The sequence below is a fragment of the Lissotriton helveticus genome, chromosome 4_1 (genome assembly GCF_964261635.1).
Source record: "Lissotriton helveticus chromosome 4_1, aLisHel1.1, whole genome shotgun sequence".
NCBI lineage: Eukaryota > Metazoa > Chordata > Amphibia > Caudata > Salamandridae > Lissotriton > Lissotriton helveticus.
In genome coordinates, this window is record NC_136063.1 from 1,924,398,776 (window position 1) to 1,924,426,088 (window position 27,313).

Sequence of the window (27,313 nt, forward strand, 5' to 3'; positions counted from 1 at the left end):
TGATTACTACCCTTTTGGTCTGCTTTCTTTTGGCCACCACCCTGGTTCTGCTGCTTGACCCTGGTTCTGACCCGTCTGTCTGCCTTCTTTCCCAATTCATGGGGAGAGGTCAGATCTGAGTCAATCAGGTGCTGATGCAACAACTGGTTCTGACAATTATTTAAGATTTGTTCTCTCATAATAAGATTGTACAATCCTCTATAACCAGTAACTTTACTACCCAGTAACCAGCCTTCCAAAGCCTTAGTGGCACAATCAACAAAGTCAGTCCAATCCTGAGCCTGAGTTTTCTGGGTGTCTCTGAACATCAACCTGTACTGTTCAGTTGTTAAGCCAAACCCATCAATCAGCGCAGTTTTCAGGACTTGGTAATCATTAGCATCCTCATCTCTAACAGTGAGGAGCTTATCTCTACCTTTACCTTCAAAGGAGACCCATAATATTGCTGCCCACTGACTCTGGGGTACCTGCTGTACTTTGCAGGCCCTCTCCAGAGCAGTTATCCATTTGTGGATATCATCTCCTGTTTTATAGGAGGGCACTATTTTACTAAGGTGTCTATTATCAAAACTCCTGTCTTTATCCCTAGGGATATTGCTGCCACCAGTGGGTGCTACCCCACTCAATTGTTGCTCTCTGGCAAAAGCAAGTTTCTCTTTGGCAAGGGCGAGTTCTTCCCTTTGGATCCTCAGATTAACTTCCTTCATCTTTGCCTCATGCTCTCTCCTCTGAGGGGAAGTCACCCTCCTCTGAGCAGATGCATAAGAGGCATGGGAGTGAACAGATCTATTGGAGTCCCTAGAGTGAGACGTATCTCTTCTAATCCCAAAGTTAGGCCTGCTTGTGGATGGCACTGGGGCTCCCCCAGTTCCTTCCCTATGTAGGCCTAAGTTGGCCCTTGTAAGTCTGCTGACTAAAGGTTGGCCATTTTCTGCCTCATCCTCAGATAAGTCCCCTTCTTCCCTACTATCTACATTCTCTGTTTCAGGGAGGTTAGAGTCTGGATCACCTTGATCACCTTCTAAGGGCGGCATGCTCCCATCTGGATTAGAGGGGCCTGTGTTAGAAGCCCTTCTAGCATCATATGTCTCTAAGAGACCTAACAGAAAAGGAGTGGTACGGTTAGAACCCTGTTTGTTTCCTGAAGGTACACAATTGTCTCATCTCCTGGAAGCTGAGGGCTGCATATCTGGAAAGGACCTGTGGAGGGTCACTAACCACAAGGGGGCCACTGAGATCTCTCCTGTGGTAGACATGCTTTCTAGTGAGGTGTAAGTGATGCACTTACCTACACTATGGGTTTTCCTACTGATCCCTTGCTAAGAGTTGAAGTCAGGGTGTGCTAGGCCCTTTCTACTACAACAGCTGGTTCAGTAGAACTCAGAGTATTTCTAAGCTTGTTATATGTACCTATGGTACATTATGTGATCTTTCAAATGATATTTCAAGATTATATTTGGTAAAAACAACAGCAAGCTCAAATGCCAACCACTGCACACCAATGTGAGTAGTTGGCCTGATATATGATGCTCACTAGTTCTAGTGATCACCTTGTATCAGTCCAAACAACCCTTATGGTGATTGGTTGTAAGTCAACCTTATAGACCAGCTATCCTAATGGTAGCATGGACAAAGCAGTCTTAGGCTAAACTCTTTTGGCATGTGAAGCCAGTTGTTTTACTACATATAACCCCTTAAATACCAGATGAAATGACACCACACAGGTTGTTATGAAAATAAACAGTATATTTATTAATAGCAAACACCTCTGAACTCTTTATGAGATCAGAGGGCTAAGCACATGACAATCTCTTAGGAAAAATACGATAAGTTGCACAAAATTACAATGGTGCCCTAGGGGCACGACAAACCATATACTAAGTAAATGGTACAAGTAGAACGATTTAGAAAATGAAGATGCCCAGAGGCTGTAGGTTAGCTGGGACTACCCTACCCTAACCGTAGGTAAGTATCAGGAGGCCCACGGGATGCGTGTGCAGAGTGTGAACTCACACGCGAGATGCGGAACAAAGTCAATGGGCAGAACAAATGACGAAAAGGTAAGTAAAAGACAGTTCCTACTAATTACGACAAAAACGACAGGATACCTGGACACTAGGAGAGTCAATCAACCCTTGAGCACGGAAATGCTCTTGTTACCTTCACCCACGTGCTGCGGGTGCATAGGTGTCAAAGTGTGTCGGGTTTCCGCGTCGAAGTCAATGGAGCCTTGAAGAAAGATGCTGCAGGCGACCAGGAAGATGTCCGGTGCAATCCACGGGTGGATCGAGGAAGAAGAGGACCTGAAAGCAGAGAGGACAGTGTTCAAAGTCACTAGCCAGTGACTGGTGTGGAACCAGGAGGGAACCAGAGGCTGTTGTCGCGATCAGGTGAAGAGTGGACGCTTGTCTCTGCAGCCTCGTGGACCAGGAGGTGTCTTCGACGACCAGGACGGAGGCACGAGCTGTCCCACGCAGGCTCTCGCTGTCGGCGGTGTCGGATCCGGATTTGGAGTAAACAGGCCTTGGCAAAGACAACCCACGCGGCAAGAGGAAACGGCGTCTGGAGTGGACCAGGAGGGTCGGGGTGCTCCTCTTTTGGAAGGGAGCAAGGGCCAGTCTGGAGCAATCAGACCAGCAGTGTAGATTTCGTGGATCGTCGTCTAGGAGGTCACTAGCCAGCCAGCAAGTGACCAGACAACGCGTCTAGCAGCAATCAAGCAAACGGGTCCCACGCAGATCTTGTGGATGCTGGAGGGCTGGTCTTTGGTGCAGGAGCTGCTCGGGGCTGGGGCTTCTCAATCCCCAAAGCACTTTCTCGAGGAGGCCTCAGAAGTCGTGCTGGAAGCGAAGTGCAGTCTCTTCGAGATGGCCGGTCCCACGTGTCTCGTCGCACCCACGGGTCTCAGCTGTGCTGCAGATGTGAGTAGAGGTCGGAGAGGTCTGGGAGTCTGGGTCTTGTCGGGCTCTGAGGTCTGGATCCGGCAGGATGGACGACAAAGTGGACCGCTAGGACGCTTGATGGTGCCTGCAGTTGCAGGGTGGACACTCCTTGCCCACAAGGGAGATTCTTCAGTCTTCTGTGGAGCAGAACGTCGAAGTCCAGAGTTTCTTCTTGTAAAGTTGTTCAGGATAATCTAATTTGGAATGGGACCAGCTCCTACCTTTATCCTGCTAAAGGGGGCTGTACTATGACTAGGTCCCTCCTATGGGTGGGACCAGGAAGGGGGGTGGTTACACCCCCTATCCTTTGCCCGGTTTCGCGCCAGAGCTGGGGCTGGAGTGCCCCAGCAACTGGTTTGAACCGGTGTATGCACAGGGACACATTGTGTGCCCCAGGCATGTCTCATTCCTTTCAGGCCTCCCTACCTCAATACACAAAATCCTGTCTTGGGTGGTGCTAGCACCTCCCAAGGCAGGAAACCCTTTGTCCAGGCCTCCCTCGCTGGAAGGACTCCCAGCAGCAGGAGGTCAGACTTGTGTCTGTGATGGCAGCATCCATTTTGTGATGTTGAGGCTCGAGTTAACTTTAACCAGGGTTCACAGTTACATACATGTCGTGTCCCTCTGAAAGGGTGGAATGCTACCCCCGTCGCCAGAACTGGCGAGGGGGTACTATTCCAATTCGTATGACACCTTACTCGACATGTTTTGATAATGCTATACCAAAGTTAGCAATAACCGCGAGGATTATAATGCACTTAAGAGTATATGGTATAGCGTTATCATGGAACAGCTATAAGGACTTGGTTCCGCAAGCTGCAGACAGGCTCAGCTCATGCTAGAGCACCATCTCGCATAATTCCAAGCACTCTGCCTTCAGGATTGATAAGGCCTGCCATAGGAGTGACTGATAGGAATATGTGTGTCCATCTTGGGGTTAGATATAGGAATACTATATCTACAGCAAAGGGTGATTACACCACCTTGCCCCAGCTGTCTTACCAGCCAGTTGTGTCTGTTTAGATGGCCAGCCAGGGGTGGCATAATACATGCTTCAGCCCCTGGTAGGCCTTGGGTTCACCTATGCCCTGGGTACCTAAGGTACACTGTACAGGGGCTGATAAGGGGTCCCAAATACCAATTGGTAAATGCACCTAAAGTACATGGATGTCAATTTAGAGAGAGAACAGCTAGGCTGTGGGTCTGATTAGCAGGCCCACAGCCAGGGAAAGTCTAGACTTCATATAGCCCTAAATTTAGATAAAATGATGAGGCGGCACAGCCAATCTCTAGCTACAATGTTTTAGAAGTGACCCTGGTTTACACCATACAGCGAGAGAAAAGTTTACATTGGGCCTCCATCAGGCAGGATTTTGTGTGCCCCAATGCTATAGTACGTTTGCATCTAGTCGAAATTTGAGCGATTTGTTATGCTATTTTTCAGGAGTTGGAGGTATTTACTGGTTGCAAAATAATACTAGTAATTAATAATGTTGAGATGTTGCTTGCAAGTGAGAGCTGATGTGCGGGAATATTCTTTGGTGACATTTTAATAGCAAGCCTGCCCCACCAAATGTTGGCTAGATAAGAATCCTGTGCAGCTTTTTTACTACTTCAATAGGTTGATCGACTTTCTCATAATAAATAGTCTTGTTATTGAGAGCGAAGATGAAAGATTAATGATATTTTTGGGATGGACTTTAGTTTAGCAGGTGGAAGAAACAGAAGGCTTGGTTTGAATTTTCAAGACTTTATGCGAATGGGCACTCACATTATAATTTACATTTTATCATAAAATGTTGGCCAAAAGTTTACAAATTACATTTTAATTAATACACTTTTTTCTATCTATTGATATATTCAATAATAATTGTGTGCTGCTTTTCCAAATAGAAAAAGAAGTCTAGGCATTTTAAGCATTATTTACAGAATCTGGAAACCAATATATGGTAGGATGAAAAACTTTAGAAGTTTGCCTAGAACTCCAGTAAAAGGATCAAATATAGATTTACATGTCTGAATCAAAATAGCAAGCAGTACATCACAAACAAAAAGTGGAAAGCAGGCTCACCTATACTGAAATAGATTGTGTGGAATGCTGGACCCTCTCAAGCACTGGTTGCTGCATTGACGTCCAGGCAGTAGTGCTTGGGGAAAGTGGCTGTGCAGCAAAAATACAGACGTGGTAATCCTTAGCAGTGCACAGTTGTCATCGCTACGCTTCTCATAGAATGCACCCTCACTATAACTTGTAGCAGGTGCTTAGTTTTTAGTTTTACTGTGACAAAGGTGATGCAGTTTGGCAACCAGTGTGCAGTTCTTTGTTTATAATTTGACAACCACTGCCTCAGTGGCCAAACGAGACAAATAACTGGTCAGAACAATATGTGGTTTAGACTTTCTATTCAGAAACTGATACATCTGGACCCAATGGATATAAATGAAGAAATGACAGGTTTGTTTAGATGAAACTCCAAGAGAACCTTTGGCATAAATCTAGGGTTGGTGCTTAAGGTGACTCTGAAGCTTTATGCTGAATTCTGAAGATCTCCACCTTTCCTTGCTGATGGAGACTTGTGGTGAAGCATTGTTGGTGCTCTTAAATCTCGATGTTGCAGGCAGCAAACTCAGCAAGGAGTATTTGAGATCTTCTTTTGTTAAGGACATTAATAAAAGCCGTACTTGATAAGGGTTGCATCAAGACAAGGTTAAGCCATTTCTCCAACATCCAATACAAAATCCACAGGAATGCTGAGATAGCCAAACTAAGCATTAAGGAACCACACTGTCCGGTTGAATTAGACATGCTTTCAGGTTGAGTGAACTAAGGTCAATGAACCACACTGTCCGGTTGAATGACACATGCTTTGAGTGAACTACGGTCAATATGGTGGACCTGCGGATCGTGTCTGGAGAGCCACCTGAGCTAGCTCTTGAACTGAATCAGTGGATATTGTGATAGACTCAACAGGACACTGCACTAGAATTGACACAGCCATGCCAGGGTAATCGGTAATAGTGAGCAGTGATCTGTGTGGCCTTACTCGGCACTCTGAGAATGAGAGGAAATGATGGAAAGGTGCAATCGTAAATGCTTGATTGTGTCATCAAAAAGCCATTTGCCTTGGACACCAGTTGCAAGTACCTGCTGGCGTAGTACAGGCATTTCTTGTTCTGCAATGCGGCACACAGGTCTAGAGCTGGATGATCCCATTTCAGGTGGATATATTGCAGATGGTCTTGGTAGGGGTCCCACTGACGGCAGTCAGAAAGTACGCAATTGAGTACATCTGCTTAGCCATTCTGGATCCCTGGAAGGTGCTCCACTGAACTGTCCACCCTGTTTGCTATGGCCTAGACACACAGGATCTGTGACTGCTCTGATAGCAAATGAGACCCTGTACCCCAATGCTTGACGATTTAGTACATTGAGTTTGTGGTGCCTGTTCTGACCAACACAGACTGGTCTGATAGTATCCTCAGAATTTCTTGCAGTCTTAACATGGTGGCAGAAAAGCACCAGTCCTAAGCATGATGACATTAGGCCCAGCAATGATTTAGAAGTCCCGACTGGAATCGTTTGACTGGGACAGAACATAGTCGCTAGCGCTATTAAATTTTCAACCCATTTCAGAGGGGAACAATTTGCTGAGTTGCATGTTTAAGTCCAGTCAGAGAAACTTCAGTTTTATCGTCAGATGAATGGAAGACTTCTGCAAATTTTGTGTCAGACCCAGCTGATGGAATAGGTTAATCCCAGTTGTCTTGGAAGGATGAGCTTTTTCCTTCAACTGAGTCTTCGCAAACCAATCATTCAAGTACGGGTACACCTGGTAACCCAGTCTGCCTAAAAAGCCTGATACGGGCGCAAGGCACTTTGAATATCTAAGGAAGGGAGAGGGTGGAGCAGGACAGGTTTCAAGCCATAAGGGAGAATTTATAACTGCCTCGCCAAAGAGACCTGGACAGATTGTCTGTGTTTATTTCAGCGCTCCGCCCATCATCTTCTTGTGTTTGATTTGTTTGCCCTAAGTTGGCAGCACGTGCCCAGATGTGGGTCCCTTGCTCCATTTGAGTCTGGATTCAAGCTAGCCTGGCTAATGTGGGGTGTTACCCTGAAACCGGTCCCAGGATATTTCCGGTCCAGGGAAGACCTGGCTTGGCAGTTCGGGCTGGACTTCCCATGAGGAACAGGGTCAAGACTGTTTTGCATATGGCTGGGTCTGAACTGGGGCGACGAAGTGAGCTAAGGAACAATGATCGATTCAACCCAGATCTAGTAATGACTGGGAGTGTCTGAAAGATTTCAACGATCCGTCCACCGTCTCCTTGTGTTTGTTCTATTACTTGGACAACCAGGATAGAACTCCATTCTTCTGCTTAATTCCTGATCAGGAAGAAATTAGAATAGAAGTCCAGATTTCTTTGGGATTTCAGCACTTTTTTCCCCCACTACTTTAACAAGGAGAAGCACAATTGCAGATGCAGATGGTGCTTTTTTCTAGGTAGATAAGGGAGAGGTAGTTGGATGAATTTCAGTGTGTGCCCTGGCTACACAATTTGGAGCACCCAGTGATCGGTCATAATTTTTGCCCACGCGAAAGAAAAATCTGAAGCCGCCCTTCATCAGGCCTACATGGGGCAGCATTTACAAGTACGGTTCCCTGTGTAGTGACTTTTGAGTGGAACTGAGAAGCTCCCCTCTTCGTCACCCACACAGCCTGTCCTCTGCCTGATAAGTAGTCTCGGTCATAAACGGAATATATGGCTGGAAAGTAATGCTAACATTGTAATCTGCATTGGTTATACATCCAATGTATGCTTTGGAACGCCTGAAGTTACGAAAGAATGTTGAAGGAATGTGTCTATACTGCAGTGTGAGCATGCCGTATCCAGGTGAGTCTTAAGCACTGTACAAATGCTTTCCCTAACACAGTGACTGTCAAAAGGCATGTCAAGCACTTTTGCCTGCACATTAGGTTGGAAAGAAGTGGGCCTGGGCCAGCGTTGTCTCCTAATTACAGCTTCTCCAACAAGTTGATGAAACTAGCATTTGACACATTGATCGCTGCATCACTGATAAAAGCTGTAGTGTTAGCACCTTCCTTCTCTATGGTCTTAACCTCTAACCTGTTTATATGAGGCGAAATGTCTTGCCACATTTAGCAGTTGTATTAGTCTAGTGTGGTCAGTGCATTTCCTGCCTTCAAGAAAATCGCCGCCATGGAACTCATTCAGTGGCATAAATTGTCTATATTCCTCCCAACTATATCTGGAGAAGCAAAGGACGGCGAAAGAGGATTCTTTGAACACCACTGAGCAGCTTAGGATGGTTGGTTAAACATGCCGTTGCAGGGTCAGGTGCCCTGTACTTCTTCGTGAGGCATGATACCACTGCTTCTGCAATGGCATATGTCTGCATGATTGCAGTTCCTTCATCCCAGCATAGGGATGGACTTTGTGGTCTTTCTGGGCCAGAACATCAAACTCCTTTGCTGGTCATTCTAGTAGGGCATGAACCAGGGCAATGTCGTTTGCTGGAGACTCTGGCTGTGGGAGGGGGTGTTGGGCTTGCCTCCTTCCTTGGGTAAGATGAAGTACGAACATTCTAGCTCATCCTGGGGATCACCAGCAATCTCTTGCTCTTCCTCCATGACGTTACCCCAGGGGTCTCAAACTTTTTATGTATTGAGAGCTACTTCTGATCAGTGAACATCCTTGTGCGCTACTGAAGGCTAAGGATCTCCCACTCTGTTACCAGACACCCCCACACCCGGCTTCATTGACCTTAAGCTTAATGACCGTTGAGTCAGATACTATGGTTTAAACAAATTACTTTGACTAGGGGCACTATGACAGAGCTGCAATGTATCAGTGAGAGCATGGTCTTTAGGGGGGTAGGTAAATGTGTGCGTATGAATCGGATATGTGTGGAGGGGTGATTGAGAGCCTGTGTTGTATGTACTTGTGGCAGGTACATACCTTTTGCAATACGTAGTACAGCTACATGTTTAACACTATCATTCAGCCATTTATTTTACATGGGAAAAAAATTAAGTGCAGAAAAATGTTCAGAAAACATGTTCATAATATGGAACATTTTTGTGCACTTTAAATTTCTCCCACTTAAAATAATGGCTGTATTTTTCAGTTATAAATACGGCACATTGTCTACCAGCCACTGGAAGCAAGATGTCTGCTGTGTGTAAAGACAGCATTTTTAAACTGGAGAATATTAAACTGAAGAGTTAACTTTATGTTTATAGGGATTCCATAAAACTCAATTTAAATTGTTTCCCATTTCCAAGTGTCATATTTACAAACAGGAGGCATCTTGCTCCCAGTGGTCTGTACACAGGGCGCCGTATTTATAACAAACAAATATAGCCATTTGTTTAAATGGGAGAAATTTAATCTAAGGAAATATGCTTCATAAAACATTAAGATGTAATTGAATTACCTGAAAGTGGGGAAAAATATTAAGATTATGGGGTGGATTATGAGTGCAGAGCTCATAGGACTGCCGTGCTCATGGTGGCAGTCCGACCACGGTAACGTAAGCCCTCCAACCGCCACCAGCCCGCTACAACACTGCCAACATCACCAGGATCATTGGATCTCAACGGTACAGCGGAGACAAAGGCGGCAGTAAAGCAGACACCGCCGTCAGGATTACTAGTTCACTTTTCCCCAGCCTTCTCACGGCAGGAACCCCCACGAAAAAAAGGATGGCGAAGAGGAAAGGAAAAGGACCCAGACAGGGCCCCGGGCCATTGTTGCCCAGGGGGGGGGTTAGTGCATGTTGTGCCCCTCGCTCTGGGCACTGTGTGCCATGAACGACATGGTACATAGCACACAGTGCACAGACGTGCAGAAGGTGTGGCACAGTGGCAGGATCTGCAGCGGCCCTTCTTAATAGCCGAGCCATGCTGCCGCTGTGGGACTGTAGACTTCAGATTACCAGCCCACCAGTACACTCTTAACAGGGAGGTCTAAACACCGCAGGCATTGAGGTGTTTTCCCGACCGCAGCATCGGCCTTTCCAGTGGGCGGAGCGTCTATGTCGTAATCAGGCTCTTCATGTATTATAGAATTTTTTTCATCACTTTAAATTCTCCCACTTAATTTTTTTAATTATTTTTCAGTTATAAATATGGCACAGTGTCTACTAGCCACCGGGACCAAGAGGCCGGCTGTTTATTAATGCAATACTTTGAAAAAAGAGAAAATTAAAATGAGCAATTTATGTAATCATTAAGGTAACTTTTCATTAAAATTATCCCATTTAACAGCATTCAGAAACATAATTTTGTTATCACGCTCCAATATTGAGTTGACAAGGACTTTTATTTAAGTTATGTTTCAGTTCTTCACCCCTCTGTGCCACATCATGGGTCATAAATCTGACTCCAGCACTGCTCATTATCAATCCCTGCTATCTGCAGCCTGGTGATAATAATGTAAAATAAACACAGCCTTCTCTTAACTTTAAAATTAAATGTGGCGCTTTGCTCATTTAAAAATTAACTCAAAGCTTAGAGCTACTCTGCGAGCTACTGGCAGCTGTCAATAGACTTGTTGGACATGCCTGCCTTACCCTACTCCTCATCTAGGTTTGATTCAGGACAGCCTTCTTAGCCCATATTCCTTGGAGTTGTGGGGTACTGCTGAGGCACTGGTGAATTTGGTGAGGCTGGTGAAGTAGGTACTTCTGGTTAAGGTTGTGGAGGATGTGCTGGGAGCAGCACTAGTTGACGTGGTGGCGGTGGTAGTGGCGAAGGTCCTGTGGAAGGACCTTGCAGAGAGTAAAGCTGCTGCAGTTAAGGAATTAGTCTTTGAAAGATTCCATTATTTGCTTCAGCGTGGTCATGAAGGCAACTGGGTTATTAAAACAGCCCACAACCTTCTGGACGGCCTTCAGATGAGACATTTTGGGGCTTATTATTCTCATAGCTATGTTTGAAGTCTGTATGTCTTTCCTCCTTTCCGTAAGCCCCTTCCTCGTATTCTGGAATGTAACATGTGTCTATATGCTGTACCGGAGGCTTGATCTTGGTTAATAACATAAGCCTTTAAGGCTAAGCTCTACCTTTGCACAAGTAACTGAGCAAAGATCTTCAATGGTGATAGCAAATAGTCTGACAGGGCCTCCAAAGACGGCATAGGAGGTAAATTTGTCATTGAGGCCAGTACCATAGCCACTAACAAAATGGATGTCGACGGGGAGGATGGTGCATCACTGACAAGGGTGCACGGGTCACAGTTGTTGGGATCACCAACAGTGCTGCTTTTGTGGGGATCTTCTTACCTATCAATGGATCATTACTTGAGGACTTCATCAAGAAGATGGTCTCTGTTATCAAAGGAAGGGGTCTTTGTCGAGGATGGTTTAGATAGGATTACTGACAAGAGGTCAATGGAGCTTAATTTTAAAGCCTTTTTTGTGCAGACTGGTCCTCTTCTTTCTGCAATGCCCTTTCTCACAAAGGCGTAGTCTTACCCTTAGTAGAAAAGGACGCAGGCCCTTCAGTGGAAGTGCTTGAAGGAGTAATGTTCATTGACTCCTCCCCAGATGAGGTACTGCCCCATTTTGGAGAGAGTATTGCTTCTTTTCAAGAAGAAACAATCACACTCTCTTAAAATGTTTTCATTGTAACAGTCTAACACATGTAACAACTTGATTTCTTGTGAGACGTATAAATATTATTACATATAAATGCACGGACTGTGAAGATCATTAGTATAAAGTTTCTTTTGTTCACATTCTGAGCAAATTTTTTCTATTTCTCTGCCATAGTCGCAGTTATAGATGTTCCCTGGGAAGATTTAAACTCTTAAAAACACAAGCAACAACCCACAGTTTGTAGAAGGTGAAGCCAGCACTGCAGGGAAGACAAAATCTAAGTCAAAGTCAAATAGCAGTACGGGTTGATAGGTAAGAGCAAAGCTCTGTTCAGGGACTCCCCAGCATATGACATGTAGTAGATTGCAAATCTATGGCGCCTCTGTGGAGAGTAAAGACATGAATACTCAATAGCTGAGGTTAGAGTTGGTTCAAATTAGATAAATGTGCTACTAAACAAAATGTTGTTGGTCCTAGCGCCATATTTACACAATGTATTGCTCCTAAAAGTTACCAAGGATTTCCAGCCTGGCAACTGGGAATGATTTAAGCATGTGTATCTTTGAAAGAAGAACATCTATACCAGGAACCTGTACTAAAAAGTTATACAACAGGAGATGTCAGATGGAGACTACAGCCTAATAGCAAAAAACGTGAAGTACTCTGAAAAAATATCCAGAAGAGGGGGCTCACGCCGCAGGTCAGAGTCAAGACGTCAGATTAATCAAACTGTTAAAATGGAGAGCAGACTAGCAGGGAGGCTTCGAACAACATACACTTTTAAGATATCTAAAGTACTAGGACACAGGCAATGGTAACATTCAAAAGGAGAACATATAGTAGATGGGACTGAAGGGATAAGGACACACGAAAAATAGAAATCACCCATAACTAGACAGAATCTCACTTCTGTTGCCAGCATAATAAAGCATTTGTTTTAACTATAACAAAGCTTTACGGAGCCTCACAGGGTGAGCATATTCAAAAGAGAGTTTGAGATCTATAAACTTTGTTGCACACATTTCTCAATGATGAAATTGCGCATAAAATAAAAGTGTTTTACTAGCAAAGTCCATTTTACACCTGTACCGGTGAGTTTAGAACTACTAACAATCAGACCCTGTGAACATTGAAGACAGCAGACAGAGCTGAGTGATTTTAGGAGTAAATTTAAAGTTCAGTGAAAAAGGCAAATAACATGGTGTTTGAGGCGGAGTAGCCATGCAAAATACAAATACCAAAACACACACTTTTGTGGATATTAAAAAGAAATGTCACTGTTTGCTACAGAGAAAAACAAATGTATAACTACCCCTATAAAGGAAGGAGTTAATGGCTTTTATAAGATGGGAACGGAAAAAGAGCAGAACCCTCGAGTATTTCAAAGAGGTTTGTGAAGTGGTTTTTAACAGTGAAAAATAACTTCCCTTTGGAGAAGAAAGTAAAACAAAGGGTACATGTGTGCTACAGTGGATTTCCCACTCTGTAGATAGGCTCCCTCCATCCCCCATCACCCAGTACCTCAAGTAACCATGGACTAATAGGAGAGTGAGTGTGTAAATCTAGCACCAGCACAGATTTCAATTCATACTGGAGGGATATTTGTAAATAGCCAAAAAGTCGGAAATCTACACAAACCTGTATAAGCAGCCATATTTCTAACTTCTCTACACAACTTTTGTGAATTGGGAACAGACATTAATCAAAACTGAGAAATCAACCCGTTGGCTCCCATAGTGTTTTTTTGACAATAAATGTTTGGTGTTTTGCATATCATTTTCATTTTCCAATCTTTATTTCGATCTAGCGACCATCAAAGATATACAGACAATAAAATCATAAAAGAGCATCATATAAAATATACAATTACACATTAGTCAATTCGTCATCACATTAAGATACATGGAATAATGATAAAACTAGGTTGTGTGAAAAGCAAGTTCTGCTTTCAAAAGACGATTGCGAATAAACCACATGGCTGTAAGGAACTTTGCCACTGCGAACACAATTGGAGGAGACGTTTCAGTTTTTAAAATTCTGTACGCCGGCAAAAACTGTCTGAATCCCAGATTTTTTAGAAGGGGAATTAACCAATATCTCCTGATTCTTCTGTAGGCTTTGCAAAAAAAGACCACATGTAGATCATTTTCCTTGGGGTGGGCACATGCCGGGAAATGCTCAGTGGTCGGGGAGGAAGTCCATGAGCTAGTGAATGATCTGAGGGGTAGTGTGCCATATCTCCATTGCAAAAATAACTTTCTGGTCAGCACAGGAGGTATGCCATCCAGAACACATTCCATTCGGTACAGATCTTTGCTTTGGATAAACAAATTTGTTAAAGATCCCTCAGGCACTGTTCTCAAAGTGATGGCCAGCTTTTGGTCGTAATACGCCTTTGACAGCGCTTTGCGAGAGATCCTGACACTTGTGTTAGCCGGGTCTGTCCAAAGCTCTAATAAATTCAAGGTCTCACAAGAACTTTTTATGTATCCGAGCCATGGGATGTTAGAGACTTTCGGTAGCGTTAGAAACTCCTGGAGTTCCGTTCTGTAGTTGGTAAGATCTAGGCTGCTCCATAAGCGCCGCCAAAAAGTTCGTGGTTTTAGACCCAGTTCGGGATTAACGGGGTGCTTGATGGAAGAGCTACCAACTGCCTGATAAATTTGTTTTCTGTGTTTGATAAGTTTTTAGCAGAGGTGTGGCCACACAGCTTGGCCCCATAGATAACTGCCCCCCTTGCCTGGGATTTGTAGATCTGGATAACAGGGCCAAGTGGGCGATAAGGTGATGTGTTCGCCATCCTAGAGATTCCTCCCGTTATCTGGACCAATTTCATGTTTGCCCTGACCTGTTGTGTGCCCCAGGTCATGTGCTCATTAAGGGTTACTCCCAGGTACTCAAATGTAGATACCCTCTCCAGCCGCGCTGAGCCCAGGGAGGGATTGGGACGTGATGATGGGGTGGGGTTTAAGATCATATATTTTGTTTTAGTAACATTAATCTCAAGACCCCTCCCTGAACAAAATTCCAGAAACCCATCCAGTACGCGTTGTATTACCATGGGGGATTTAGACAACAGCAGGGTGTCATCCGCAAACATAATAGCGGGCACCCTGCAGCCGTTCAGTTTGGGGGCGTCAATATCATTAATCCCGGTCAGATGGGCGATTAGCCCGTTCACAAAGAGGCAGAACAGGGTCGGTGCGAGCACACAGCCCTGTCTCACCCCTCTGTCAACGGGGAATCTTTCAGTTAGATTACCATTTTTACCACATCTGACACGGGCAAAGTTATTCCGATGCAACTTCATCAGAATAGCTAGGATATCCAATGGGACACCTAGGTCTGCCAAGACATTCCATAACCTGGATCTTGGCACCAAATCGACGGCGGCTCGCAAGTCCACAAAAACTGTGTACAAGCTGCCGCCCTCGATTAGCGCAGATCTCCAGTAAATAAGATTCAGGCGGAATATCTGATCGATTGTGGACACCGCCCTCCTAAATCCCGCCTGATAAGGGCTCAGAATAGTAGTCTCTTCAAGCCAACTCTGGAGATGATCCAGAATGAGCCTACCAAAAAGTTTTTGGGAGACGTCTATTAGGCTAATGGGCCTGTAGTTGGCTGGGAGCAGAGGCGAACCCTTCTTAAATATCGGGACTACCTCTGCCCCCAGCCAAGTACTAGGAACCTCCATGCCTTTTAAGATGGCATTAAATAATACCAGCAAGTATGGGGCCCAGACGTCAGGCTCTTGCCGAGCTATGCACTGTAGCATCGGAGTGGCCAGACTCTGTCATCGAAACGGTGGTGTGACTAGGGGATATGATATCTAATTCCATGACCTCCCCTGAGTAAAAATACTGATTACTATCACCATCGCTATAATGTCAATCCACCATATCTAAGCAAGAATACCTATTTGATAAGGGGAAGGATGTGGGGTGATGGGCTCTAGTGCGTCGGCAATCCCCTCTCTCTCTACCTCTCCAGTCACCTGCCCTCCCATAACAAGTGTCCCATCCGTCCTCCCCATGATTCGATGTGGCATATGAACGGTAGTTGGTTCTTGGATAGATAAAATCTCCTCTAGCTCTTGGTTCCCACCCACTCACCTTCTCCTGTGAGCCATCCCATCTTTGTTCCTCCCATACATGTGTCAGTGGCGGGTAGAAGAAAGAGAGGGGTAAAGGCTGAATGTTACTCTCTTGTTCGTCCGAAGACCAGCCACAGATGTGGGATACGGTCCTCGGATCTCTTAAACTAACCAGAACACAGTCTCCCTTGATGATTTCCTAGTGTTACCCACCCATGTGACCCTTCTTACCATCAAAACCTCGCTCATTACACCTTGTGGGAGTGGTCTATAGATGGATAGCCAACTTACCACCTTGTTCTTTAAAGAGGTGGTGGATTCTTTAAAAGTTGCTTTTAGCTCTGGAACCCCTGCTAGGATTACTGTGTAGGGGCTTACCTCCGGGGGCAAGTTAACTACCCTTGCCTTATTAGCTTTAGCTGGTACCTCGTCTGTTAATGCTACTGCTTCCCGGGGTTGATTGGCAGCAGAGGACTTGTCCTTTGACTGCGTGGGCTTCGATTGTGTTCGGGATGCGTGTGGCGGTCGCGCTGGGGGCTCCTTGGGAATAGATATATTAGCTCTATCCTGGATGGAGGTATTTTTGGTAAAGGTTGATTTTGCCTGTCGTGCCGGGGGCGCTACACTATTGGTTGCCTTGGCGATAACCAAGGTGCCCTTTTTATTCTTGGGCTCGTTCCCCCCCTTTTCACCATTCCCATCAGCCTTGGTATTAATTTTCAGGCTATCGGCTAGTTGCACTGTAGATTTTTCGATATTTACTAGCCTCGCTTCTATCTTAATTAGGCGAGCTTCCAATGGACTCAATAGGGTCCTCAACAGAGTTCCTATATCAGCCAGGGTGATGTCTTCCTCTTGCATCACAGAGGGGTTCTGGTTTACGTATTCTGTGTTATCTACATATAATGCCTCAATGGGTAAGTCCTCTTGTCTATCAATAGTTGAAGACCCCATTATACTCAACACAGGACCGACAGCCTCCTAGGTAGAGTTGGATTTCTGGGTCTTTGTCTTCCTTCCCCCATTCCTTTGGGCCCCTTTTTTCTGTTTTTTCTGTTTTGGGATTGCTCCTTCTCTCACACCCTGTGGTACCTTGCCATCTCCACCGGCCATGTCGCCCGCAACAAAAGAGCATTCCAGTGGAGTTGGGACGATTGGGTGGACAGCGTGGGCTTGGGCCGGTGGGAGATTTAATAAACTCAGGTCACCAAGATCACTTGGGTCATTTATGCTGGTTTCCAATGTAGAGTTGATCAGATCTAAGTTCGGTGTATTATCAATATCGCAGCTTCCCCCATTAGTGTACTGAGTGTTAATATGCTCATGTCTTGTATCTGGGGTCTTAGCCTGTGCCAGGGGGCCCATAGAAGATCTCCTCACCCAGTCTATTTCCTGCGATATGCGCCTTTCTAATATAGTAATCTCATCAATCAGTAGAGGTCCCGCTTTAACAAAGTAATTGTCCAAAGTACCTTTAACTGCTCCCGTTGCTGACAACGCGGTTTTACTCCTTGTTTCCCTTGTGGACATCCTCGAAGTTAGACCGGGGGGGTGGCCCGGTCCCGGTCTCTCCCGTTCTCTAACGGCCTCAAACGGCCCGCCCTTTGCCCGGGCTTCGCCCCGTGCTCCGTCCCGCGCGCGTCGCGGAGTGAGTGGTCTGTGTAAATAGTCCGTAGGCGGAAGGGCGTATCCGCTGCGGGAAGAGGCTGCAGGTGTGTGAGTCCTAGCCTTGCAGTCCCGCAGCGGTGGTGATAAGTTCAGCGGCACGCCCGTGGAGCGGGGGCCACGCTACAGCAACTCCGTGAAAATGCCCCAACAGCAAAGAATATCCGAATCCCGTGGGTGAGCAGGCAGAGAGTGGTGCCCGCGAAGCGGGTGCCGCGAAAGTTTATGCTGGTGATAGGCAGGAGGGCGTATCCGCTGCGGGAAGAGGCTGCAGGTGTGTGAGTCCTAGCCTCGCAGTCCCGCAGCGGTGGTGGTAAGTTCAGCGGCACGCCCGTGGAGCGGGGGCCGCGCTACAGCAACTCCGTGAAAATGCCCCAACAGCAAAGAATATCCGAATCCTGTGGGTGAGCAGGCAGTGAGTGGCGCCCGCGAAGCGGGTGCCGCGAAAGTTTATGCTGGTGATAGGCAGGAGGGCGTATCCGCTGCGGGAAGAGGCTGCAGGTGTGTGAGTCCTAGCCTCGCAGTCCCGCAGCGGTGGTGATAAGTTCAGCGGCACGCCCGTGGAGCGGGGGCCGCGAAAGTTTATGCTGGTGATAGGCAGGAGGGCGTATCCGCTGCGGGAAGAGGCTGCAGGTGTGTGAGTCCTAGCCTCGCAGTCCCGCAGCGGTGGTGATAAGTTCAGCGGCACGCCCGTGGAGCGGGGGCCGCGCTGCAGCAACTCCGTGAAAATGCCCCAACAGCAAAGAATATCCGAATCCCATGGGTGAGCAGGCAGAGAGTTTGCATATTACTACAGGACGTAGTAACTGTAATTTCAATGTCTGAACATACTCTTAGAGTTCACATTACAGTCGAGATTAGGCACCCGCGCTATAATTTGGACATCACGTCATGATTAAACAGGATTGCTGTGCAGTTTAAGTAGGCACACTCTGAATAATATCCATAATTCATTAAGAAAACAATAAACCAGATGGACTGTGTTCCAGAAAAGCACAATTAGTCATGTGAATTACCAGCCCATTAAATTTCTTCAGTGTATAAGTTAATAGAACTCTACATAGTGTGCTAAGATTAAACACATTTGGAAAAGTACTTCAGACATGAAAGATAAAGGATTAGATGAAACTAAAACAAAGAATATGTTTAACTTACTTTTGTCAGGTGCATTTTGCAATGTTGCAGAAGACGAGGACAACCGTTTGTTTATTACTATTTCTGCTTGCTTCAGGTTGGACGACGATGTAGAGCGCTTAGTAGCTACAAGTAAAATTGGAACACAAAAAGGCATGTCCTGTGCAGTGAATATATTTTTACAGAATATCGAAGACTCATTTTTATAGCACTTGAAAAAGATAGTGAAAGGGTATCAAAAAAAAAAAAGGGCATGTTTATTTTAGCACTATTTATATACCAAACAGAATAAGTCTATGTTTAAAGTGGCATTATCTTTGTCTGAAGAACTTCTGACCATTTTGCTCTTTATTATACTTTATTATAGCTGAGAAGCTAGCATTCCACAGCATTTTAGCAGCTAGTGACTGGACTTGATTCTGAGGTGAAAAACCTTCCATCACGTGTTTATTTTAGTGCATTAAATTGTTTCACGCCATCCGCACACCTGCTTTTAAATTTTTCTTCAGAACGAGATTATTAATTGGGACCCTAGAAAGTGTAAGAGCGGTTGCATGGTTAACTGGAAAGTAAACCAACCACTTTATCAAGAAAATTGAATAAAACATTATTGGTTACAATACATTTTATTTGGTTAGTTTAAAACGCACTGACCACATATCTGAATAATAAGTACCTACAGGTTAAAAATCTAATTTAGGACAAAGAAGATTTAATGTATTGTGTTTTATACTAACAAATTAATTGAGCAGCACGGAACAACATGCCTCAGGGACACACCAAAACACAGGTATGCATCAGGATTTAGTGTCTTTTTTTAACATAGGTTCAAGAGTATGAAATATTGTTAAAGACGACTGGATGAATTGGGCTCAAGGGCTAATCAGAACAGCAGTTACTCATGGAAAGCTCTGTTAAACAAGTTCGACAATGTTATTTCGGAGCGTGCAGGCTTCCAATCATATAATGGTTCTAATTGAAGCAAATGTTAAAACAGTTACATATAGAATAACTGAAAATGATTCAGGGAAGAATGTGTATTTAAACACTGATGATTTTCCACTTTGCACACATTCAATGTAAACAAGTTTGATTTTTGTCCAAGGGGGGAGAAGGATCTACCACCCAATTTAGCACGTTGGGCTCTAGGCACCACCATCTTGTTTTCAGACACGGATTGCAAGCTTTTAAACTGCAGATATTCTATCAGTTTCTTACAAAGGAACAGCTGCCTATGCCAATGAAAGGCCCTGTGGGCAATGCTGGTCAACAAATAGTCAACTAACTTTTTCATCCCAAAAAAAAGTTGCATTTGTACATCTAAGATGCCGTAGTCAAAACTAACGAGCTTTAACAGGATATGAGCTGGTACATTCTACACCTTTAGCTGTTTTGTAGGTGTGTCTCTCTTTTCTGGAGGTATTTTTCATTCAAGTCTATGTGATTCCCTGGTGGTTTCTACAAAAGTAAAAGTTGTCAAAAGGTATTAGAATCCTTGCTTTCACCAAGCATGCCTGAAAGGAGAATGCAGGGAGGGGTAATGTGTGGTATGAAAGCCAAAGGATCCCGGGATACAGAGTGTGGTGCACACGTCCATTAAGCATTGCAGTATGGTTTCAGGCCTGTTTTTGTGTGCATGTTACCTTAGCATGGCTTATTAGAAGTTTAAACACCATTTTATTTTTGGTGCTTTTGCACACGACACTGCATAGCTGTTTTTGCACGTTAGCCTTCACGAAGGTCTGTCTACACATGAGAAAAGGTTTGTTGTCGACATCTCTAGACTTACATCGTGCCCCTAGTCTGAACAGTGAGTGCTGAGCCGTCAAGGTTATCATAACCTTTTGGCTGTTTTTCGACATGTCCGTGTAACGCTTTCTAGACAACATTTTGGCAGCTGTGAGCCAAGCAAGATTCTGGCGCCTTTATCATTGCACACTTGCCATGATTTCACACACTTGGAAGATTCCTTTTTCAGGGATGCAGAGAGCCTTGCTGATCCAGATGTAATTTACTTTTACTGAGCGGAAAGGTAATGGGGTCCCACAAACCAAGCCCAAGAGACCTTCTTTAGTTTATAATACATAGTTCCTATATAGGGAGGGTGTTAAAACTAGGCGCTACAGGACCTGTTTTCACCATCATTGTAATATGCTTTCTCCTTTTGTATTTTATGGAGTTGTAACCATGCTGACCATATTATTGTTAATCATATGTCTGCTTATGTTGGCTAAGATACTGCATATGAGATAACGTTAAAATAAATATTTTAACCTTACCGTGTTTCCTATTTACTCCTGTTGTGGACTGGTTTGAGAGTATAACAAAAGAGTGTTCTAACTTCCCACCATTCCTGAGATGGTCCTAAGTCGCATGTTCTAGGTTGTCTAATCATTGGTTACTTTGCTATAGGACAAAGAGCTAATGAGACACTGATTCTAGCTGGTTGGGGCTTTTCTAGGTACTGAGGTGAGTTTTTGGTACACCACAAATCACTGATGAACTGGGTCTCTGTGCACAGTTCTGTGTAGGTGCGTCCTTGCAACAGCATCCACCTTGCTACTTCATTCTGGAAACCATTGTTTGAGTTTGATTTTCTGCATTTGCTTAGAAGGAGTGTATTATTCAATAATTAACATTTCATTAACATTCTTAACTGAAGCACCCTCTGCAATGCAAATAGCGTGTATTGCAACTTTAATTTTTAATGGCTTTTATCTGTTTAAATTGGTTATTCTATTTTTAATCATGCACTAGTAATTAATCATTGTTTTTAAATAAAGTATCACATGGACTCATTTTTTCACAATCTCCTATTAAATATTAAGAATGAACAAGTACACTGTTTGAATACATGCTAAATGTATTCTGTACCAAAAAAGCATTTCATCAACCTGCCACATAATAAGATAATATAATTGAAGATAGAAAAAAATTAAAATGTCAAGTTAGCAAATTAAGAAAAAGCTAAAGCTTTTAGGGCATGTTTGAATCTGGTTTGTTATTGCCTCCATTAAAAAAAGGACAGTCCATATGCAGACGGAACAATGGTTAAATGTTTATGCTGCATGACTGTTCAGCAATTAAGTTCATGCTTGTTAATGTAACAGCAGTAAGAAGAGCGGCAATAGCGTGTAGCTTTCATGCAAGAAAGTATGCTCTGCACCACACTGCGTTCATCTGCTAAATGATGAAAATGATTAGTACTGGCACAAAGAGAAAGCAAGCAGGTGTTTCTTAAATCAATACCGCTAGATCCAATTTCATCTGAAGTTTGTGGTCCTGTAGAACAAGGGATGTTATCATATAAATCTAGAGGACTGGGACTACCTAAATCAAAAGAAAAAACAAATATAACATGTCGAACATCACGGTATAGTGTTTATATTAAGAGTTGACAAGAAGCTTTAACATGGGAATACGAGACTGCAAGGAAACTCACTACAGTGCCACAAAAATAACCACATTACAGAAAATCTTCTTCCTACTTAAAGGTGTATGCTGAATGATTACATGAGAACATTCTACCTGCACAACGTCTTCCCCAGTACAGCATGATACCAAAAGTTATAGCCATATAAAAAGGTAGACTGCACAACTAACGTTTAAAGTAATTCTTGTAATGGAGTTTTACGATTAGAATGTAATCCGAATATAGGTGGAACCACTGTTAAGAAAAAATGAATAAAAGCGAGATGTGAAATTTATCAGTGGCCAGTATGTTGCTTAGACCTAGGCCAGTATGTTACCTAGGCCTGGGCCGGGCTCTGTTTGCGGAGTTTTCTGCAATCCGCATAGCTCGTGTAGTGCAGAAATCTGCGTTCCGCATAGTGCAGCAGAGTTTTTTCCCGGCTCGCGAACGGTAAATTTGCAAGTGCGAGCTGCCGCTCGTGTAGAATTTTTACCCGAGCGGCAGGAAAACCAGTGCGAATGGCAGTTTTCACTGCACTCTGCCACTTGCAGAACTCTGCTGAGTTTTGTTGTCACTTGACGGAGTTCCGCAGAGCGAAACTCCACAAACTACGCCCATGCCAGGTAACAACTCACTGGGATAGCCCAGCCACCATGAAGGTTTATTTTGTTTCATCTTTCCATTGAATAAATACAGGGAAAAGGCAATACTACAAAACCAACTCAATTTCACTTGCTAGTATCATCCCTAGCAGGACATATTTGGTAGAACAATCCAGCAGAGTCAACATATTTGGTAAAACAATCCAGCAGAGTCAACATATTAACAGTTTCTGCTCCGTAACACTAGTTCAAATTTTTCAGCATGGGTCCTCTCTTACTCAAAATACTTTCTTGGGGGCGTGGCTAAGATGGCGGCCTAACAAGACGTGTCTCTCTCGGCTCCCCGGCCCTGAACCCCGTATCGCCCCTTATACTCACTGGTAGATCCCCCAAACCGTAAGCACCACACCCTGCCGAGCTGCACTCCTCGGCGCTACCCCCTGGACTCGCCTGCAACTCTTGGGGCGAAACCCGGAGCAATCACCGGCCCAACACTGAGGCCTTGCCAGGGGACGTGAGGCAGGGGCGGCCGAGCACTGATGGAGGCGGAGACGGAGCATAGACGTGGGAGACCGGCCGAGCGCTGCCTGAGCGCCGCGGCCCACGCATTGTCCAGACCGGGACCTGGTGCGGTCAGTAAGGCACTAGCGCGGACAAGGCAGCAGCAGGGAGAGGCGGCGGAGCCCCACGGGATCCAGCAGGCCGCTGCGAAAATCGAGACCCCGGCTGCGGGCCTATACCGGGAGAAGAGGCGGGCTCCTGCTGCGGCACTGAAAAGACGGGGGATCTGCACGGCGGGCGCCACGGGGGGCTCTCACTCTACCACAGTGAAGCGGGCCTCCCCTGCTCCCCACCTCCTGGAGAACCGCCATTGGAGGGCAGAGGCCGGTGCCAGCGACGTGGGTAGTAGCGAAAATTGAGGCCCAGGCTTTGGGCTTGGGAGGACCTGGCAGCCGACCTGAAAGCTGCGACCTGCGGGCGCTCTGACAACGGTCTTCGGGCGCAGTGGAAGACTTCTCCAGACTGGAAGACCCCCCAAGCAGTCATAGGCGCACCGACGACCCGGGATACCCAACAGCAGCAGACCTGAAGGCCGACAGGTGAGGAGGAGCACAGAGGGAGTGGAGGTGCCCAGCGGCAACGCGCACACCGAGCTGACCGGCCACAGCAGGGGAGTCCTGGGAGTGATTGGGGAGACGGTCCCCTAGCGGAGTGACCCCTCAATAGACGCATGCTCAGTGGGACCGGCGCGACCATCGTCTAGGAGACCAGCTGCTTTGGGAGTGTCCACTCACAGCTCCTACCCCGAGGGGACAGCACGTCCACCCCAAACCCTCAGAGACAGCGCACTCACGGCGCAATGGCCAACAATGGGCGCAGGGGAGGCCGGACTATAACAGACCTATTGATAAAGAGCACCACAAAGACGGAGAAAATCCAGGCACCCCCTTCCCCAACGATATCCACTAACGCCACGGGGCAGGAAGATGGAGGGGCCCCTATCACCAAAGACTTCCTGGAGACGCTCTTTAATACCCTACAGGAAGATTTCCAGACTTTGAAGCAAGACCTGGCCGGAGAGCAACGCGAGATCCGCCGGGATGTCGACAGCTTAGGAGAAAGAGTGGCGACGATGGAAGTGGCGGACCAGGCCCGGAGCGGGGAGATAGAACTTTTACAACAAGAGGTCCTTCGCCTCCGAGAGCAACAAGTGGATCTCCAAGCACATGCGGAGGATCTTGAAAACCGCTCCCGGAGAACTAAAATACGGGTCCGGGGGGTGCCATTGAAAGCAGAAGGGAACAACATCACTAGCTACCTGCAAGACCTGTTTAGGAAGATTCTCGGCGAGCCCGCCGATTTCGACATTTGCATAGACCGGGCGCACAGAGTCGGCCTGGCGCAACGAGCGCCTGCACTCCCACCAGACATCCTGGCCTTTCTCCCGGACTTCCCCCTGAAGGTGCTAATCTTGAAAGAAGCCCGTCCGAAACAGCCCCTCCACTTCCAGGGCCACCCTGTGGCCTTATTTCAAGACCTGTCGGCCATTACCCTCCAGAAGAGGAGATCTTTCCGAGTGGCTACGACATTTCTGCGGGACAAAGGGGTACCCTACTCTTGGGGCCACCCATTCAGACTAGTCTTCAAATGGAAGGGGGCCTTACACCAGCTCCGCTCGCTTCGGGACACATGTGCCCTGCTGGACATCGATCTCCCAGAGGAAGAGCGGGTGGGAGAGGCAGCACCACGGCCATCGCAAGAGGGATCCACACAGCAGTCACGCGGCGGATGACAACAAGTGAGACGTCAACGCTCTCCTAAGGCGAATCTCAAACCGGACCCCAAGACCATGGCCCAGGATCAGGCAGCGGTCATAAAAGAGGTGGTCAAGGACACGACCGCTCCACTATGAGGCACTGTTGACACGGGATTTACCTTCTTCGCATTGGATCCACGGGGGGGGCGGGCGGGGGGGCCAAAGGGGTTGCGACTGCCACATACTCCTCCGAATTGAGACTCTACGGGCCTAGACTGCGGTCTGATAGGCCTGGGACTATGGTTTGTTCTTGGGGATTCCTAGTTGGGGTTAAGGGGGGAGTGGGGGGGAGGTTGGGGATGTTGGGCGGGATAGGGGTAGGGCTGGGGGGAAGGTAGGGCTCCGGTGTGGCGCACTGCAGGCAGCGCAGGAGAGGCGATACGGCTAATTATGCCTAGACGCGATGGGGTAGCTGCCTGCAATTCCCAGGCGATTGACTCCACTATGCAGGTTATTTCCCTCAATGTTAAGGGGCTTAACAACCCCATTAAACGCAGGGCCGTCCTCTACTTCCTGGAAAACTCCGGGGCGGAGATCTGCCTCCTGCAAGAAACACACTTATTGCCTAAGGACTGGTACCGCATGCGCTCTAGGGCGTTTCCAAAACAATACTATTCCTCCACCACAGAGAAAAAGACGGGAGTAGCCATTCTGTTTGCGCGACACTTCAGGGGTTTGGTCGGGGATAAGGTCGCAGACATTAAAGGGAGGCTCCTAGCATACAAAATTCAGCTGGGAGGGTGGTCAGCTGTGATAGGGTTAATATATGCAGCCAACACCAAACAGGAATCCTCTCTCACTTTGGCGGATACACTCACTCACAACATCAACTCCACGCTCGTTGAGGGCGACATTAACCTAGTGATGGACACCCACAAGAATAGGTCGGGACAGAGGTTCGGTTACACGGGAGCAATATCCAAAGAGGGGGAGCAATGGTTAGAGAGTAGAGGGTTTGTAGACATCTGGAGGATGAGGCACCCAGACAACCCGGGATATACCTTCTACTCACATGTACACCACACATATGCCCGAATAGACCACTTCCTGGGATACTCTGAGTTGGCGGCTCTGATCACAGACACTGAGGTCGTCCCTTCAGCACTCTCTGACCACGACGCGCTAGCAGTACACGTTCAGATTCCCAGACCCATGATGCAGAAGGGTAAAAGGCGCCTTAAGGAAACTCTTGCCCCGCAAAGGGGTTACGCAACACATCAACGCGCGCATTGCCGAGTATTTAGTTACAAACGACATGGCGGACATATACCTGGCGGCTCTGTGGGGGGCGTTGAAGGCGGTGGTGCGTGGGGAGCTAATAGCGATCGCAGCGGCGGAAGCCCGGGAGCGCTGAGAAAAACCACAGGCGCTGTCCGAACAGGTGCTCGAACTCGAACAGGTCCATAGTAGGACCGGGGCCCCAAGGATATGGCGCAAGCTTAAGGAGGCCGGGGCCCAACTTGCAAGCCTTGACCTGGACCGGGCAGAATATGCAGCACTGCGTCTACGCCACAATTATTACGTGGGCGGCGATAGGACAGGCCGCCGACTAGCCAGCAAACTCAAAGCCAAGGTCCTGAGTTCGAAAGTTACATCCATCCGGGATAGCAACGGGCAGGAGCAGCGGGACGACGAGCAGATCGCCGAAACATTTCGGGCATTTTACGCGTTATTATATGCCGCGGAACCTAGCCGAGAGGGAGGGTGCGCGGACTCTTACCTTGACACGACAGCAGTCACGGCCCTCAATGAGGCGAATGCATGCTCTCTTGAGGTACCGATAAGGACAGACGAAGTAATTTCCGCAATAGCGCGCCTCAAGCCGCTCAAATCGCGGGACCAGACGGCTTCTCTGCGGGCTTTTATAAAATGTTTTGCCCTCTGATAGCCCCGATCCTGGCCAGACTGTTTAACTCTTTTGAGGGCCCCGACTCCATCCCACGCGACATGCTTGAGGCTGATATCATTGTTCTGCCGTAGCCGGGGAAAGACACTGCCAACTGTGAGGCCTATAGGCCCATATCGTTGCTCAACCTAGACCTCAAGCTATTTACCGGCATCCTGGCCGCGAGACTGGGCCCATGCCTCCCCGGCATCATCGAACCGGACCAAGCAGGATTTATCCCCAACCGACAATGCGCGGACAACACAAAACGTCTGTTGCATGTAATAGACAAGGCCCACTTCAACGATTCGGACGCGGCCCTAGTTATGGTCGGCGCTGAGAAGGCGTTCGACCGGGTCGATTGGGGGTACCTAGACGCCACCGTGGTGCGCTTCGGAGTGGGAGAACGCTTTTGTGCCTGGGTCGCTGGTTGCTATTCTGCCCCGCAGGCGGTCATTAGGGTTAATGGGGTGTGTTCCAAGCCATTTAGCATCCAAAGGGGAATGAGACAAGGGTGTCCCCTCTCCCCACTGCTTTTTGATCTTTACATCGAACCGTTCGCGCAAAAGGTCAGGGACAACCCAGCGATTGCCGGAGTTAAGTTCGGGGGGGGAGGCGCAGACCATAAGCCTCTATG

The 27,313-nt window shown here is 46.6% G+C and overlaps 1 protein-coding gene across 12 annotated transcripts in view; it reads right to left on the reverse strand.

Moving 5' to 3' along the window:
- Positions 1-27,313, reverse strand: part of MAP7D3 (MAP7 domain containing 3) — a 1,012,878-nt gene that overhangs the window by 682,844 nt on the left and 302,721 nt on the right. For 6 of the 12 annotated variants that reach the window (XM_078688596.1, XM_078688591.1, XM_078688590.1 and 3 more), the window contains exons 6-7: positions 21,710-21,790; positions 18,482-18,586 (exon numbers count right to left, since the gene is read on the reverse strand). In XM_078688596.1, coding sequence (XP_078544722.1) covers positions 18,482-18,586; positions 21,710-21,790 — 186 coding nt within the window. The remainder of the gene's footprint in view (positions 1-18,481; positions 18,587-21,709; positions 21,791-27,313) is intronic. The other 6 variants (XM_078688597.1, XM_078688595.1, XM_078688594.1 and 3 more) reach the window with 1 other exon arrangement.